The sequence below is a fragment of the Arabidopsis thaliana genome, chromosome 4 (assembly GCF_000001735.4).
Source record: "Arabidopsis thaliana chromosome 4, partial sequence".
NCBI classification, from domain to species: domain Eukaryota; kingdom Viridiplantae; phylum Streptophyta; class Magnoliopsida; order Brassicales; family Brassicaceae; genus Arabidopsis; species Arabidopsis thaliana.
Window position 1 is genome coordinate 9,821,810 of NC_003075.7, and position 15,989 is coordinate 9,837,798.

At 35.8% G+C, this 15,989-nt stretch overlaps 5 protein-coding genes across 8 annotated transcripts; 4 read left to right on the top strand and 1 right to left on the bottom strand.

The window, feature by feature from the left end:
- The first annotated feature begins 64 nt into the window (after nucleotides 1-64).
- Nucleotides 65-3,230, top strand: AT4G17620 (glycine-rich protein). Of its 3 annotated transcripts, none has more exons than NM_117871.5 (13): nucleotides 65-604; nucleotides 687-934; nucleotides 1,018-1,083; nucleotides 1,233-1,311; nucleotides 1,402-1,481; nucleotides 1,581-1,604; nucleotides 1,684-1,808; nucleotides 1,992-2,208; nucleotides 2,321-2,374; nucleotides 2,459-2,505; nucleotides 2,617-2,701; nucleotides 2,767-2,830; nucleotides 2,914-3,230. In NM_117871.5, exons 1-13 carry the CDS (start codon nucleotides 196-198, stop codon nucleotides 3,048-3,050), a joined length of 1,635 nt encoding a protein of 544 aa, NP_193498.2. In that variant the 5' UTR covers nucleotides 65-195; the 3' UTR covers nucleotides 3,051-3,230. The 3 variants fall into 3 exon arrangements, with proteins under 3 accessions (NP_193498.2, NP_001190756.1, NP_001031654.1); NM_001203827.1 differs by having other exon boundaries at nucleotides 104-604; nucleotides 1,018-1,059; nucleotides 2,617-2,705; nucleotides 2,771-2,830; nucleotides 2,914-3,220; NM_001036577.2 differs by having other exon boundaries at nucleotides 105-604; nucleotides 2,617-2,705; nucleotides 2,771-2,830; nucleotides 2,914-3,220.
- Nucleotides 3,231-3,335: 105 nt separating this feature from the next.
- On the top strand, nucleotides 3,336-5,548 carry CKB2 (casein kinase II beta chain 2). 2 transcript variants are annotated; one of them, NM_001203828.2, is made up of 5 exons: nucleotides 3,336-3,845; nucleotides 4,183-4,407; nucleotides 4,550-4,644; nucleotides 4,734-4,899; nucleotides 5,049-5,548. In NM_001203828.2, exons 1-5 carry the CDS (start codon nucleotides 3,629-3,631, stop codon nucleotides 5,177-5,179), a joined length of 834 nt encoding a protein of 277 aa, NP_001190757.1. In that variant the 5' UTR covers nucleotides 3,336-3,628; the 3' UTR covers nucleotides 5,180-5,548. The 2 variants fall into 2 exon arrangements, with proteins under 2 accessions (NP_001190757.1, NP_193499.1); NM_117872.3 differs by having other exon boundaries at nucleotides 4,535-4,644; nucleotides 5,049-5,527.
- A 109-nt stretch (nucleotides 5,549-5,657) lies between these two features.
- Nucleotides 5,658-7,959, top strand: AT4G17650 (Polyketide cyclase / dehydrase and lipid transport protein). Its single transcript, NM_117873.4, has 4 exons — nucleotides 5,658-6,259; nucleotides 6,716-6,911; nucleotides 7,008-7,139; nucleotides 7,512-7,959. Exons 1-4 carry the CDS (start codon nucleotides 5,940-5,942, stop codon nucleotides 7,632-7,634), a joined length of 771 nt encoding a protein of 256 aa, NP_193500.1. The 5' UTR covers nucleotides 5,658-5,939; the 3' UTR covers nucleotides 7,635-7,959.
- Nucleotides 7,960-9,267: 1,308 nt separating this feature from the next.
- Nucleotides 9,268-11,329, top strand: AT4G17660 (Protein kinase superfamily protein). Its single transcript, NM_117874.3, has 4 exons — nucleotides 9,268-9,999; nucleotides 10,161-10,400; nucleotides 10,574-10,696; nucleotides 10,802-11,329. Exons 1-4 carry the CDS (start codon nucleotides 9,592-9,594, stop codon nucleotides 11,195-11,197), a joined length of 1,167 nt encoding a protein of 388 aa, NP_193501.2. The 5' UTR covers nucleotides 9,268-9,591; the 3' UTR covers nucleotides 11,198-11,329.
- Nucleotides 11,330-11,681: 352 nt separating this feature from the next.
- On the bottom strand, nucleotides 11,682-13,050 carry AT4G17670 (senescence-associated family protein (DUF581)). Its single transcript, NM_117875.4, has 2 exons — nucleotides 12,565-13,050; nucleotides 11,682-12,328 (listed from the first exon to the last, which is right to left on the bottom strand). Exons 1-2 carry the CDS (start codon nucleotides 12,852-12,854, stop codon nucleotides 12,139-12,141), a joined length of 480 nt encoding a protein of 159 aa, NP_567534.1. The 5' UTR covers nucleotides 12,855-13,050; the 3' UTR covers nucleotides 11,682-12,138.
- Nucleotides 13,051-15,989: the final 2,939 nt, after the last annotated feature.

The window sequence follows — 15,989 nt, forward strand, 5'->3', positions numbered from 1 at the left end:
ACTTAAAAAGTTGCTCCTAAAATGGGCCTTTAATTTATATAAAGCTAAACTGGCCTGACTTTTAAACCGACTGAACTCAAACTCGGTCGGGTCGGACTTTTAACACTCGGATCTGAGCTATTTGGGTTTGGTGGCGTAGAATTCGATCGGAAACTCTCTGCAACGGAAGGAGAAATAGAGATACCTAATTTGGTCATGGATTCACCGCCGAAGAAAAATCCTATGGATGATTTGTTCGGCGAAGACTCCGACAACGACTCACGATCTTCGCGTTCGAAATCGTCTTCTTCCGGTAATGCTTCTTCGTCTTCTTCCTCCTCCTCGTCTTCTTCGTCTTCGTCTTCTGCAGCGGGAGGAGATGGAGAGGGAGATGGAGGTGGTGCGGATTCTGGCAGCGCAAGCGATAGCGGAAGTGGAAGTAGCGGCGGGAAAGAGGAGCATGGAGATGATAAAGTAGAGAGCTATAGAAGCAATGATAATGGAGAAAGTGGAGTTTATCCTTATGAAGAGGAGGAAGAAGAAGAAGAAGATGAGAAAGATCTTTTTGGGTCTGATAATGAAGAGTATACTAAGACACCTGCAATTAGCACTTACTCAATTCCAGGTTAGTTCGAATTTGCTTGAGACTGAATTGGCTTTTGGGTTTCTCTGGCTGCTAAGTATTTTCTGTTATGAAATAATGACAGTTTTGCCTGCGGGATGGAGCAATGATAACCATGGTGGGAGAGGGGGAATGGGACGTGGTCGTTGGTCAAATGGGAGAGGAGGACCTGGGCTTCTTCCTCGGCCTGGACCTTACCCTGGACGTGGTGGTAATCGTGGTGGTTTTGGCGGGAGATACCAGAATTATCAGCGTGATGAACGTTTTGTTTCTGAGCTTAAGCTTTCGAAAAGCAAAGAAACGTTGGCTAGAAAACAAACCAACTTTCAGGAGGTAATATATATCAAGGAATGCTGTTTTAACTACTACATTTTTATGGTTATGGTAACGCGTTTCGAATTGCTTGATATTAACAGCCATGTGAGCTTACTTGCTACAGTCGAGTAGAAGGTGGAGAAGTAATCTACGATGACCAAGGATTGGTGAGGCGTTTGGTGTTATAGTTCCTTTAGATTCTCTCTTTTCTTCTTTTGTCATCCCATTGAACTATTTAATTGATGGGGTATATGCAGACCTTTAAACATACCAACTATCACAGCTTATATGTATCCACTTTGTTCTTGTTTCCCAGAGGCTTTTCAAACGTCATATTGGTGAAGAGATTGGAGCGGATTTAAATCAAGGTTATGATACTTTTATTGAGAAAAAAGGTAATGCATTAGTGGCACTAGTGAACTATTAGCATGTGTAAAATGAAGAATTGTGATATATTCAGCTGATTAGTCGTTCTTTTGAGGCAGATCTGGGCTCTGAGGGCTTTGGTGACCTTCTTGGCAGTATTAGAGCAAAAAACATTTCGCTGGACAACATTCATTTTGTGGTATGAAGTGCGGATGTATATATGTCCATTTCACTGTCAATTTATTACTTTGAAAGAGGTTATCTTAATGGTGTCTTTTATTTTTGCTTTTTTGGACAGACTTTTCGTAATAATCTAAACAAGGTAAGTGAGATCCCCAACAGTTATTTGATCTCTATGATATCAAATGAATCACTCTGTGCACATTGTTTCATTCTTTCAGATATTGGGCGCTGCTTACAATCGGCATGAACCGTGGGAAATGGGCGTCCATAAGAGAAATGGAACCATATATCTAGATGTGCATAAACTGCCTGAAAGGCCGCAGAGTGACTTAGATCGCCGCAGGTAATCTTCGCTTTAATTGTATTTGCGGATTGGAGTGATTCTACTAGTTTTATTATAAATGGTGCTAAAGAATGTCTGTGTAGAAGACAATGCTAATGTTTTGAAAAAAATGGGTCATAAAGAGTTTATAACACTGCTCTGCATATTTTGCTACTAATAAACTTGATGTTATGTTTCCATCAGATGTTACTGGGGTTATTGTTTTGAAAGCCTTGCTACGGAAGATCCAGGAAGAGCTTATGGAGAAGAAATACATCATGTGGATGCAAATGTTGAATTTTGTTCTGTTGTCAGGACTAAACTAGGAGCTCACCGAGTTATGATGGGTGCTGAAATGGACTGCTGTGATGTATCTGATAAGGGAAAAAGGTTTTACGTAGAGTTGAAAACAACTCGTGAGGTATGACTCTTGCTATAGTTTTCCTAATAAGCTCGTTTGTTATTTCAGCTTCTCTCTTTCATTTCACACACATACATATTGGCCAGTAATGTCCCTACTGTTTACTCTCCAGTTGGATGATCGTACCGTTGACAGATTTGAAAGAGAGAAATTGCTTAAATTCTGGGTAAGTATGATCTAACACGGGTTACATATATCTTCTTTGTTTCTCCATTCTTGTTTAGACTTAAATGGTTTTAACATGCTGCAGATACAATCATTCGTAGCAGGAGTTCCATACATTGTCGTTGGATTTAGGTATGAATTTGCCAACCATTCTAAGGATAAACTCAAAAAGTCTAAACCTTTCGCCATTTAAGCAAATCAGTTCAAGATAACATTACCATATCCCTTTTCATCTTGATGTAGAGATGATGGAGGAAGACTAGTACGCACAGAGAGACTAACAACGAGAGATATTGCGCATAGAGCCAGATTGAAAAACTATTGGCAGGTAAGTGTTATCAGTTCTCATTACAGACATGAATGATAAGAAACACTAATGAATTTGGGAACTAGGGAGGAGTGTGCTTGGCATTTGCCGATGAAGTTCTTTGCTGGCTATACGGCACTGTTAAAGAAAGTAAGTTCATTTTTTGTTACGTCTACATAGAACAATGGAAGAAGATCTTTTAAATTTACATTTCCCAACAATGTGTTTTGCAGACGAAGATTACATACTTCAGTTCGTGCACCCTTTCATGAGACTAGAGCTTCTTCAAGCTCAATCTTGTCCTGATGCCATCACTAATCATGTTCACCTTCTACAAAATCCTGCATCACCACCACCACCACCTCAGTAACTTTATGCTTCTTTAGTGGAGTCATAAACTGTAATACTTAGGGTTCAAAATCAAATTTGAAATGAAGGTTTAGATTTTGGATTTCTTTTGTAACATTTTATTAACCAAAAACCCAAACATTGAAAAAGGAAAAAAAATTGTGATTCAAAGATTTTAAACTGGGTCCAAGCAGAAAGCGAGTCTAACATGGGCCGGGTCTGTTTTAAACTGGGTCCAAGCCTTCTAATCTTATCACGTGAGCGTCACGTGCTCTCTTTTTCTCTCTCTCTCTCTCTCCCTCTGGCTGACGAATCACCGGAGAACCCAATTTGTTTCATTCCTTTCCCGTTTTGCCCTTCCCTGTTCTTTTATTCTTTTCTTATCTACAAAAAAAACTTCGAGCAAGAACAAAAAAAAAAAACTGTCCATGTACCACACCATGAGATTAGTTGTCAGATAGATATTCGCGAGACGAGAAGCTCCAATTAAAAACCCTAGAGCTCATCTCTCTCTCCAGGTACGGCCTTTTCGTTTTTGGCTTTCACCGGCGTGGATCTCCGGTGACGGGGAGATTCGGAATTTCGGAGAGATTTTAGATCATGTATAGGGAGAGAGGTATGGTTGGATCGAAGTCGGAGGTGGTCGATCGGAAACGAATAAACGAGATTCACGATAACAGGCCTTCGCATTCGATGTCTCAGCCTGTCAATGGAAAAGGCAAGGTAACATCGACCTCCGTTTTGATGGGGAAGCAGCAATTGCATGATAAGGAATCTTCACGTTCTGGTTCTATCTCTAAGACTAACATTTCCGACGGTTAGATTCGATTTTCCCCTCTATCGCTATTTCTCTATGTTTATCGTATTCGCAGATTGTTTATTTCGAGTTCTTGTCCTGTGTTGGTCTCCTGATTTGGGATTCAACTTTCTTAAAATTGATTAGAAATTTCTTAATTTGACCTATTGTTCTTGAAGAAATGTTATTCATTTTGTTGTTAACAAAAGCTAGAAGCTTGATCTTAGACGCAGTCTAGTTTTGGTTGCTGTGTATTCATTTTGCTTATATCGAGCAAATCATTGTTGTTTGCTTAAGAACAAGTTATAAGAATGATGCTGATGAAATGTTTTGTGGGCATTTCTTGTGGTGATAATAGCTGTGGATATATCAGACACAGACAGCGAAGAATCAGAGGTCAGTGGTTCTGATGGAGAGGACACCTCGTGGATATCTTGGTTCTGCAACCTTCGTGGGAACGAGTTCTTCTGTGAAGTTGATGATGATTACATCCAGGATGACTTTAACTTGTGTGGACTCAGCCATCAAGTTCCTTACTACGACTATGCCCTTGATTTGATTTTGGATGTGGAGTCTTCGCATGGTAAGTCTTACCCATGAATTATTAGTATGTAATTGTGTGTTTTTCATAATATAATAGCCGAAAACTTGGTTCGTCTTTCTTTTCGTTTTGTGTCTTCAATGTTTGATTTGGATTGACGGGTTAACAGGTGAGATGTTTACAGAGGAACAGAATGAATTGATCGAGTCAGCAGCAGAGATGCTATATGGAATGATTCATGCTCGTTTCATATTGACTAGCAAAGGGCTGGCTTCTATGGTAAAGAACTTTTTTAGACTCAAGTTAGATACTTAACATATCCTATAGAACATACACTGATTGTTGTTTTCTTTACAATGGTTTTGCAGTTAGACAAATACAAAAACTATGACTTTGGAAGATGCCCAAGAGTTTATTGTTGTGGCCAACCTTGTTTACCAGTTGGTCAATCCGATATCCCTAGAGCAAGCACCGTAAAGATATACTGCCCAAAATGTGAAGATGTCTATTACCCACGATCAAAATACCAAGGAAGTATCCTTTTTCTAATCTCAGTGGTAAATGCAGTTCTGTGCGGTTACACACACTTAGCTTTACTTTGATTGTCATTAGATAATTTTATCATGCTGTTTTCGTTGCTGCTATCTTTGGTTTTTGTCATTCTTTAACACACAAAAAAACAGACATAGATGGAGCTTACTTTGGGACAACGTTTCCACATCTGTTCTTGATGACGTACGGGCATCTGAAGCCACAAAAGGCATCACAAAGCTACACTCAAAGAGTGTTTGGGTTCAAGCTACACAAGCCGTGAAGGAAACAAGGAAGAAGAAATGCACCCTTGGGTTTTGAGAAACAAGAAATGTGTGTAAACAAAACAAAAAGAAAAAGACCATTTGTATCACAGAAGGTGAAACTAGTTCCATCTCTCTCTCTCTCTCTCTCTTTTTCTTTGTTTTTGGTATTGTGTTTAGGTTTAGATAAAACATTAGCAGCATGGACTGGTGAACTGAAATCCCATATTATTGTAATACTTTACCTTATTGTTCCTTTTTGCTTTCTTCTTCCCACTACCAAATAGTTATCACAATTTCCCCAAATTGCTTGTACCAATGTTGTGAGCTTATTCTTGTTTATCTCTCTTATGATTTTGATGTCAGTTCCATCCGGATACAATTGTTCCATAAAGCCCATTGGGCCCAACAATCCACAAGGCCAACCAAATTCGATTATATTAAAAGTTTCGGCCCTTTATAAATCAACATGTAGCTTTCTTTGACCAGTGAACAAGAAAAGGTTTCTCCTTTTTAATTTAGGTGTATAGGTGTGTGCTCCTGCTTGCATATAGATTACGTAAGAGTCTCTCTCTCTCTCTCTCTCTGGAAGAGGGCCTTGTGATTGTTTTCTTCTTCTTCTTCAGCTTCTAATCGAATTCGTTATCGAATTGAAAGTTTCGACCTTTCGTCGTTGTCCCTCAATACGCTCTATTCTTTTGATTAGCATCCCTAAAACTAAAATCGCAGAGAGAATTTCTCCGTTTGGATCTCTACCAAATTGGGGCGCTTTTGGGAATAATGCCACCGTTTATGTCTGGTCTCAGAGCTGTATCTTCCTTACTTTCATGTCGAAACGCGATTAGCAGGAAACTCGTTAGTCGTTCTGGGATCCCTCGAGGGAGTTTTGTATCAGATCAAATTAGGAGATTTGGTTCTCTTTCCGGCGTCGAGAGATGTTCTTCTAATTGGTTGATGTCCAATGATGACGCTAGAGTCTCTTTCCGGAGATTGCCTGGCTCTGTGAGCCTACTTCAGAGACGGCATTTTCTGGGGTGCGGAGATGGGGAAGAAGGTGGTGGTGAGTTATCAAAGATCTATGAAGAGAGACGTGTCTTAGGGTAATTACTTAAAAACTTTGATCTATCCTCTGTTTTGTGCTTACAATAGCTTTTCTCGCCTCTTCCAAAATCATCTGAAATGGCACAACTTTGAGAATAGGTTCAATGATCTATTATGTTGTTTACTGGTCCTTAAGTTCTTGTTTTGTAGATCAAATCAACATTGAAAGAATGGTTCAATGATCTTTAATTGTTCAGGAATATGATTTGCCTTTGTGTTTGTCTTGTTTCCAACCGATCTAGTGATCTTCTATGAACTAATTCTGCAGAAATATGATTTGTTAGACAGATGTTGTGTGTTCCCTGTGCAGTTTCAGGGATTCCTTGATTGTTTGTTTGCTGCATTGAGAATATTACGTCGGCTATACATTGCTCATTTCTGATACTAAGGACTTGAAGTTCATATCCTCAAGCAATGAAGATTGAGTTACTCATGTGTGTTTCATTTTATTACAGGTATACTCCGGAGCAAATGTTTAACGTAGTTGCAGCTGTAGACTTGTACCATGGATTTGTTCCTTGGTGTCAGCGCTCTGAGGTTCTTAAAGAATACCCTGATGGGTCATTTGATGCTGAATTGGAGATTGGTTTCAAGTTTCTTGTTGAGAGTTACATTTCCCATGTCGAATCCGAGAGGCCGAAATGGATTAAGGTAAAGACTTGTTTTTGCTTTTGTTTTCATCTTTCTTTTTTGTTGAATTTGAGTGAGTGATGAATTTGTGACATGATTCGAATCTGTATTTTTCAGACTACAGCGAGGGACACTGGCCTGTTTGACCATTTGATAAACCTCTGGCAATTTAAGCCAGGGCCCATTCCTGGAACCTGCGACCTTCACTTCCATGTAGATTTCAAATTCAATTCACCTCTCTATCGCCAGGTAAAAAAACTACTTTGCAAAACCTCTGCACCTAAGAGTCAAACTGTTTAGTAAATGGTGCTATGGAATTGTTAGGATTCAAAGAAATCCACAAGAGAAGATATGATTCCTTTCTTCCTCTAAAGAGTTGAAACTTGGAGATTGTTAATTAGTAACCGCAGAAATCTACGCTGAAGTTATGATTTCTTAATTCCTTAGACATTGTTATTCATAGGAGAAATCTACAAGAATTTTTTTGACTTATTTCTTCCTCTAAAGATTCAAACTTGGTAATAAGAACACCAAGATGATGGTTTCGTTGTTACTCAAAAGATGAATCTTGGTTAATGTAAAAGCTTGAAAGTAGTTTGAGATTGTGTATTTTCTTTGAAGGTGGCGTCAATGTTCTTCAAGGAGGTAGCATCAAGACTTGTGGGGGCATTCAGTGATCGATGCCGACTAGTGTATGGTCCAGGAGTCCGAGTAGATGAAAACGCATATGAGCAAAGAGCTTGAGACATATCTATATATATATCATGGAAGTAACAACACATCAGTTTAGTTTTCATCTTGTTTGCTAGAGAGCGATTGCGCATAGCATGTTTTGTTTTCTTAAATATATATGAATGCTTTTGCATAAGAAGATGAACACATTAGATGTTTGTTTAAATGTAAAAGCAGAAAAATAAACACATCCATTTCTCTGTTGGAGTCATTTTTTTCACTTCAAAAGCTCTTTGTTAATCTAAATATTGATGATGACACACATGTTGAGGTATGTGGTGATGCAATTGCCATATCATATTATTATCAACCTTTCAAAAATTGAATTAGTTGAGAGGAATTTAATTAACTAAATTGGAAAAGTGTAAAAGGTCCGGAAGATGAACATTAGTAGTATTCAAAAGTCTTTCACTTCCTCCTGTCCAAATCTAGTCATAACTATTGATCTCAAATGGTTTTATGAGTCTATTGGTTCAAGTAAAGAGTATTCATGTATATAAATGAATCATCTCTTTGTAATTAGGCAAATAACTTTCATATGATTTGATGGAGTTTACAGAAACTAGCATAATCATTTCGTTAATGTGATGTTAGAGTGCGTTTTTTGATGAAATAACATAATTATTCGTATATATGAAAGGTACATTTTATTAGGCCATGCAAAAATATGGTTTTGGTACTTTGTTTTTTACTACATGTTTAGTTACTTAAAGGTACATTTGTCTTGATACTTCTCTTCTCTTCTCTCTCGGGAACTAATTAACCTAAAATAAACATATCAAAATGAGAAGAAAAGATTTAAGTTTACCCTAAAAAATCATATAATGCTCTTTTGATTTGTTATGGGATCAATTTCAAGATTGAGGCATTTTGTCGGAAGGTGAAAAGAAAAGAAGAAAACTAAGGAACGGAAGTGGACGACGCGGTTTTGCCTTTTGCTTCATCATTTTCTCAAATGACCAAAAAACAAAAAATAAAGCATCTCTTTTTAGTCAAACTTTCATGGAATTTCTCCCACTCTTTATTCCATTTTAAATAAATAAACAAAGGAGTGAAAAAGAGAAGAGAAACATTAGGTTTTCTAAACAATATAATGAAAAAAATTCGAAACGTTATAATATGTACATACCAAATTCGAAGTTACGAGGTCCAAATTTCAAGATGATATCGTCGTGGTTTAACACATTGACTTGCGACAACAATGCAATAACTACGAGTAATTGAGTCTATGACCCGATCCAATAAATACATAAGACTAGAGTATTGACTTGACTAAATCACACGCTTCTAATAAACCCCATTAGTTTCATGAGCCATATCTACGTTTCCAATATTTGAATTGGAATTACATGATTGCAATTCCCATTCCCTAACATCATTTGTTCTACATACAAAAACAAAGAAAGTTTTTTATACGCAAAATGACTCACATATGGAATGTTTATTTCAAAAAAAAAAGCAATGAATAAATACAAAGAAGTAAACTATGGGTTTGGTTTGGTCTTTGTCTCAGTTAAGTCAATTATGAATAACTCTAGTCCTCTGTTTACTGTTGTTGTCTATTTACTTTTCGACGTCTGTTTCCATTTCTCTTTCATTTTCTTCTTCTTGATCAAAACTCTTTAAAACCAAATCTACTTGTGATATCCATAGATAGAAAATTTTCTGTCTTTTACTTACCTCTCTCTTTTGTGTTCATACCCATCTAATCATCCACTGATTGTGACTCAACCCATTTTAGGGTTTCTTCATACAATCTACTCTCTTACCAAGAATACAAACCTTCCCTTTTTCTGCAAACAAAAGAAAAAGTCTCACTTTTTCATTCATAGCACCTGACTTTTCGTAATTTCACCTTAGAAATTCTTCTGCCAGTTTTGTGTATAAGTAAAAAAACAAATTAGAATAGATACACCCAGATCACTAACTAAAGAGCAAAGAAAAGAAAAAAAAAAAGAGAGGAGAGAACATGAATTGTCTGTTCTTGTTCATGTCCAAGAAACCAAAATCCAGAGGAAATATGGAGAAAGAGAAAAAAAACATAAGAGGAAGAGAGTTCTTGCAAAAGTCAGCTCCAGAATTAACGACGAGAAAGACAACTTTGTCGTTCAATCTCCCAACACCAAGATCTCTGCCATCTCCAACGAGTATCAAAGACTTGTACACAGACAGAGAACAAAATCAAAATCAAAACCTGAGGGTTTTTTCTTTCAAGGAACTGAGTGACGCCACTTGTGAGTTTAGCAGGAAGCTAAAGATCGGAGAAGGTGGCTTTGGTAGTGTCTATAAAGCCACCATTAACAATCCCACCGTAGGAGATTCTCATTCTTCTCCACTTACCGTAGCCGTTAAGAAACTCAATAGACAAAGTCTACAGGTATGCGAAAGTTTATGATTTTTTTTGTGATTGAATTGCAAATAGATTAGAACTGTAACCAAGGAACTACAAATTTCAGAGATTTGTTTGTTTGTTGAATAATGTAGAAAAATGTTTGATCTTGAATATTATTATGTGATCCTCTGTTTTGTAATGAAAAGGGTCACAAGCAATGGCTAGCAGAGGTTCACTTTTTGGGAGTGGTGAATCACCCTAACGTTGTGAGGCTCTTAGGGTATTGCTCAGAGGACAGAGAGAGACTTTTGGTTTACGAGTTGATGTCTAATCGCAGCTTGGAGGATCATCTCTTCACTCTAAGAACCTTAACGTTGTCGTGGAAACAAAGGCTCGAGATCATGCTTGGTGCAGCTCAAGGATTGGCTTATTTGCACGAAATCCAGGTGATTTTGAATCTTAAAAACCTTTTGATGGTTTTATCCGTAACTAGGCCTAAAGAAACTTTATATATAAGCAGATCACGGATCTTTTTTCTATACCGTATCAAACAAGCTGGAATGAACCAAAACTGAATTAGCACTAACTAGAGACATCATGTGTCACTTTTTGGGGGTAGGTAATATACAGAGACTTCAAATCATCAAATGTGCTATTAAATGAAGAATTCCATCCGAAATTATCCGATTTTGGTCTCGCTAGAGAAGGTCCCGAAGGAGACAATACTCACGTTACAACCGCAGTAAGTAACATTTTTTTCCTTCCTTCCTTAGAAATTTTGAAGTTTAATTAGTTTCTTCATCCGCAAGTAACAGTTTTTTTTCTTGTTTCTTGATTCTATTAAAAGAGAGTTGGAACAGACGGCTATGCCGCTCCCGAGTATGTAATAACCGGTCACCTCAAGACACATTGCGATGTATATAGCTTTGGAGTTGTTTTGTACGAAATTATCACTGGTCGTCGCACATTGGAACGAATGAAACCTTTAGCTGAACAAAAGCTTCTAGAATGGGTCAAAAAATATCCTATTAATAGCAAAAGATTCAAAATGATCGTTGACTCCAAGCTATGCAATAAGTATCCAATTGCTATGGTCAGGAGAGTGGCTAAATTGGCTGATCATTGTGTGAACAAGATCGATAAAGAAAGACCTACCATGGCCTTTGTCGTCGAAAGTCTTACGAATATCATTGAGGAATCAAATTCTGAAGATATGGGAAGTTCTGTTGGCATTAGAGGCTAGAGGATTAGTGTTTTTTTTTGAAGAGTAGAGAATATATGTATGAAAAGAAGCCCAAGTAATAATATTAAAGCCCATTAACCAGAAAGTTTGTGTTGGTCAAACATTCTTAATACAAAGTTGTGAATAACAAAATCCTATCTTTGTGACTTGTGAGTTATAGAAACCAGGAGTAGGAGATGAATGTTAAATTCTTAATACAAAGTTGACAAACCTTGTAAATCTTTGAAAAGAGTTTATGGAAAAAGAAAATTGTACTGCTCTTTAAATGGAAAAACAAAAAAGAGTTGTACTGCACAAATGATATCAAAGAACATGCGCAGAAAAAGATGTCTTTTGATATCCCATTATATTATTCCTATGAGTCATGACATCAAACCTACCCCAATAAGAAGAATTGATACCATTACTTACACCAAATTTATTTCGAATCATAAATTTTTAACCACATTTATAATTCAACAATGAGAATTTCTAAATAATAGGTGAATTATTTATTATCATTATAATATTAATTTGTACATTTTCATTACAATCCCATCATTCCAAAATAAGAGAACAGTCAGGCTGATGATGTTCATAATACATACATATTTTCATTCACATTAAAAAAAAGAAAAAAGATTTACCAAATTCACATAGACGTTTTGGCCATAGTTTTCTTGTACCCAAAATTGCATATATATATTTTTCTTCAAGAAAAACAAAACTAATAAACATGAAAATAAAACAAAGAAAGGACAAACCCTTTAAAAAAGAGAGGTTTCTTCGCTTTTTTTTTTTTCTTTTTCCCTAACCATTTTTTTTTTGGTTTAGTATTCAAATTCAAACTAAAGAAAGATCTTTAGATGAAGAAAAAACCCATAAATCCATTAACTAGCTTTTACAGCAATATGAGCGTTAATGGATTCTCTATCTCCCTTTTTTTCCTTTATAACTTTAAATTAGGCAGCAGCAACAGTTCCAGTGCGGAAAGCATAGTTACGAGATCTAGTTGGAGAAGAAGAAGAGCTTCGCTTTTCATTTCTTCTCATAGCTTTCACAGATGTAGACAGACTCTGTTTCTTCTCTTTTGCTTCGTCTCTTTCTATCTGTTCTTCTCTACACTCTTCACTACAGAACGGTGTGTCTCCTCTGTTTTAACACAAACATTTGAAATCATCAGACACAAATTATATAGATCATACACGATTCTTAATCCACAAGGCAAATCAGAATTAGGGTTTCTTCTTTTGTTGACTAAAATATCAAAACTTTATTAAGCAAACCAAAACCTAATCGTTACAGTAATCAAATTTCTTAGCTTACATAGCAAATGATAATCTGGGTATGTTTCAAAAAGAAAATAAGATCTAGAACAAAGGAAGTACCTGTACATGAAGATGTCTCTGTTATCACCAAGACGTTTCTTGCAGAGGAAGCAAGAGTCCAAGAAATGAGGCTGTCCATAACCGTAATAGCTATTGTCGAATCTAAAATCATGAAATTTTCCAGATCTGGGAGATGAAACAGAGTACTGATGATGATGATGGTTATAATAATAACTCTGAGGATAGTTGTAACAAGAAGGACTTGAAACTCCAGCTTCCATCTCAGATAAAGAAACAAAACCATCGTCTTCTTCTTCTATGAAATAAGGCTTTCTCATCGAAACCTCCATTTTTTTCTGAATCTTGTCTTTTTTTGTTCTTATTTGGACAGAGATAGAGAGAGAGGTTTGGTGTGGAGGAGATTTGTGAGAAGATGGAGTTTGGTTTTTATAGGAATAGAGAAGGACAGGTTTGATTCTGGTTAAGAGAGAGAATCTATTGGCTTCTTGTTTTTGCAATACCGCTTTTTTCCTTAATCGAATTTCTTTAATAATTTTAACTACCTAACCATTACATTATGAAGAGGAATAATTGAGCCACTAGTATATAATTAAGCATTTTCTTATGAATCAAATTACTTATTTCACTTGTGTATAATAGTGTAAGGCTCTTTTCTATAGAAACACTATGTAGAAAAAAAATATCTAGTGACTTAAACAGCAATGCAAAACTGAACCAAAACGATTGAATCAAATTTTAATCTAAGAAAAATAGATATACGAAAAATACCTAAAATTTAAAACCGGCCAAAAAAAAAGACAATGACTAGAAACAAACTTGATTTTCATAAGAAAGTTTCAGTTAAATTACATTGTCATTGACCCACATCAACTATGTATAATATATGCTATTATAAGCTACACCTTTTTTTATGATCTTAAAAAACACTAAAATAAATAACACTAAGATTTGTTGTCTAATCAATACTACTAGAATTAATAACATCATTAACCTAGACGGTATTATTATAACTATCAATTAGTATAAAACTGGAATAAAATTCTTTGGAAAATGGCAATATTGTTGTTGAAGCTAAGAACAAAGGGCATAAACGTAATAGCAAAAACCACTGCAAAGAAAATCTTCGAAACGGTTCCATAAAACATGGGTCCCATCCGCACTTGGACGTTAAAGAAAGTCATTGGATCGTGGGGTCCACGAGCGCGTGAGATTGCGCGTTACGTAATATCTACACAGACCACCACCACTTGTGTCTTTTCTTTATTGGCAAGGACAACACTTTAAATTATTAATAGAACATATACGACGTCGTTTTCTCCCTTTTTTAGGTTCTTTATTTCTTGTGATGAATGACGTTTTTGCAAAGACTTTGGAAAAAAGCTCTGTGACGACTCCGCACTCAACATTTTCAAAAATCAAAATTACTTTTAGGCTTTTTAGCTTGTCAATCAAAAGCTTAATTTGATTTTAACATGTAAATTCGCCATTTTTTCCTCACACTTTTAACTTGTAAATAGGAAGAATATCAGGTTTAAAAAACAATGTTTTGCAATTTCCATGCCAAAAGTCTCATGACATTTCGTTATTTACTTCTATTAGTGAGTGCTATTTCAAATGGAAAAAACGAAAAGATACAAGTATACAACTATGTCATCAAAAAAATTTTATATGTGTAAGAAATGTAAAACATCTGACATCATGGAAATTGATGGAGTGATTTTATGTTATGTGAGAACAGGGTTTGGTTTTGATAATACTCCATGGTTAAACAATACCAGTAACAACAACTAAACATACATTAATTGTTGTTGGACTTCCTTGGAAACAATAATAACAAAGGAGCCTCCTTGAAGTGTGAAACACGCGCCTAAAGGATGCGTGTAAGCGATTATTAAAACTAGTAAACGTCGTACACTTGCGCAAGGCTCGGAAGTTCCCAAAGTCTTACCCCACCTGTCCCTTTAAAGTCTTCTTCTTGTATTTTTTTTTTTTAATATGAGTTTCGAATAAATTTCACTCCATACTTTAATATGAAGAATTTCAAAGTTTTATAGTTCGGTATTTGATAAATTAGCCTTCAATGATACATAATATGAAGCGCCTTCAACAATTATATTAGTTGTGTGTAATGTCTCCAGTGAATTATTATTATACAATTCTGATGCTGCTTATTATTTTTTCTGGTCACGACGTTTTTCATTTTCAATAATATGTCTAAATATCTATGGAACCACGTCACTCTCAGCCATTTTAAATTGTTATAAATATTTTATTTTCCCTCAATTGAGTCATTTCCAGATTCTGCTTCGTCGCTCTCTTTCTCTCCTGTCATTTCTCTGCATTTTTAAATGTAAATTATTTCTCAACTGCATAAATCCTGTGGCCCCATATTTCCTAGCCCATAGGATTGGGAGGTCCCAATTCCCTTTTCTTAAGCTGCTTATTTACGTGTCATTGCCATTGCCTCTATTGGACCGTTGTTTACGTTCTTATTATTCTTAAGAAACCTATCATCTATGACTATATGTGTATGATTATTAATCGTCGATAATTTGTATAATTTGTATAATTAGTGAAACTTATACCAGGAATGTGTGAACAAAATGCTGTGATGTTTGTTTACAGTACCAATTATTTTGAGTTTTTTTTTTCCTCGACGAAATACGGTCTAGTATGTGAATGTGTTGCCATAGCAAGAAAAAACAAATGTTGAATTTATAAGGTTGATTTTTAATTATTATTTAAGGGAATCAGACAATGTATTACATTCGTTGGTTCACTATATATTTGTATAAAATGCTGTAGTGGTTGAACGACCAAGTATTAAGAAAACAAACATAAACAATAAGTTTGTTTAAAATGTATGAATGACTAATTTGTTGCTTATGTATCTTAACAAAACCTTTTTTTTGGGTGCTAATGATCATTCATGCCCGGTTTTGTTTTCAATGGGGTGCCTTGTTGAGTTTATTTCTTTTTGTCACTCTTCCGTTGAGTCTTTTATAAGAGTAAATAACTTCAGATAACCTAAAATCTTTAATGAAAAAATCACCCCAACATTTCTCCATAATGTTAAATAAGTAATACTTTTTGAGAAACGAATTGAGATGCTCTAAGTTATTGATCTAACTTAGAATGTATAATTATAATAATATAAATGTCATAATAATAAAAAATGTATTCTCTATAATAATAAAAAATGTATTCTCTATAGATTCACACGAATGACACGTGTGTCCCAGTACTTGGCATACCCTGACACGTACACCGTAAAAGAGCAGTACTTGACTACTTACCAGATCAATCTAGTGCCGTCCTTCGTTTCCAAGATGGACGGTTCACAATCTCTTATTAAACAAATCATCGTTTCTGCGTCGTACGATTCATAATTGATTATTCTGGGGTCCATTTACCGAATCTGCTCAGTCAAGTCTCCCCCTGATTTTACTCTACTTTTCTACAAG

What these genes read in the sequence shown, in the direction of transcription:
- AT4G17650 (NM_117873.4), top strand. Translation starts at nt 5,940, where the DNA reads ATGCCACCGTTTATGTCTGGTCTCAGAGCTGTATCTTCCTTACTTTCA. An exon ending in GAAGAGAGACGTGTCTTAGG is followed by an intron (nt 6,260 to 6,715) that starts GTAATTACTTAA and finishes ATTTTATTACAG; the next exon opens with GTATACTCCGGAGCAAATGT. An exon ending in AGAGGCCGAAATGGATTAAG is followed by an intron (nt 6,912 to 7,007) that starts GTAAAGACTTGT and finishes TGTATTTTTCAG; the next exon opens with ACTACAGCGAGGGACACTGG.
- CKB2 (NM_117872.3), top strand. Translation starts at nt 3,629, where the DNA reads ATGTATAGGGAGAGAGGTATGGTTGGATCGAAGTCGGAGGTGGTCGAT. An exon ending in TAAGACTAACATTTCCGACG is followed by an intron (nt 3,846 to 4,182) that starts GTTAGATTCGAT and finishes TGGTGATAATAG; the next exon opens with CTGTGGATATATCAGACACA. An exon ending in ACGATCAAAATACCAAGGAA is followed by an intron (nt 4,900 to 5,048) that starts GTATCCTTTTTC and finishes ACAAAAAAACAG; the next exon opens with ACATAGATGGAGCTTACTTT.
- AT4G17670 (NM_117875.4), bottom strand. Translation starts at nt 12,854, where the DNA reads ATGGAGGTTTCGATGAGAAAGCCTTATTTCATAGAAGAAGAAGACGAT. An exon ending in AGAGACATCTTCATGTACAG is followed by an intron (nt 12,329 to 12,564) that starts GTACTTCCTTTG and finishes GTGTTAAAACAG; the next exon opens with AGGAGACACACCGTTCTGTA.
- AT4G17660 (NM_117874.3), top strand. Translation starts at nt 9,592, where the DNA reads ATGAATTGTCTGTTCTTGTTCATGTCCAAGAAACCAAAATCCAGAGGA. An exon ending in TCAATAGACAAAGTCTACAG is followed by an intron (nt 10,000 to 10,160) that starts GTATGCGAAAGT and finishes TGTAATGAAAAG; the next exon opens with GGTCACAAGCAATGGCTAGC. An exon ending in ATACTCACGTTACAACCGCA is followed by an intron (nt 10,697 to 10,801) that starts GTAAGTAACATT and finishes TTCTATTAAAAG; the next exon opens with AGAGTTGGAACAGACGGCTA.
- AT4G17620 (NM_117871.5), top strand. Translation starts at nt 196, where the DNA reads ATGGATTCACCGCCGAAGAAAAATCCTATGGATGATTTGTTCGGCGAA. An exon ending in TTCGTAATAATCTAAACAAG is followed by an intron (nt 1,605 to 1,683) that starts GTAAGTGAGATC and finishes TCATTCTTTCAG; the next exon opens with ATATTGGGCGCTGCTTACAA. An exon ending in AGTGACTTAGATCGCCGCAG is followed by an intron (nt 1,809 to 1,991) that starts GTAATCTTCGCT and finishes TGTTTCCATCAG; the next exon opens with ATGTTACTGGGGTTATTGTT.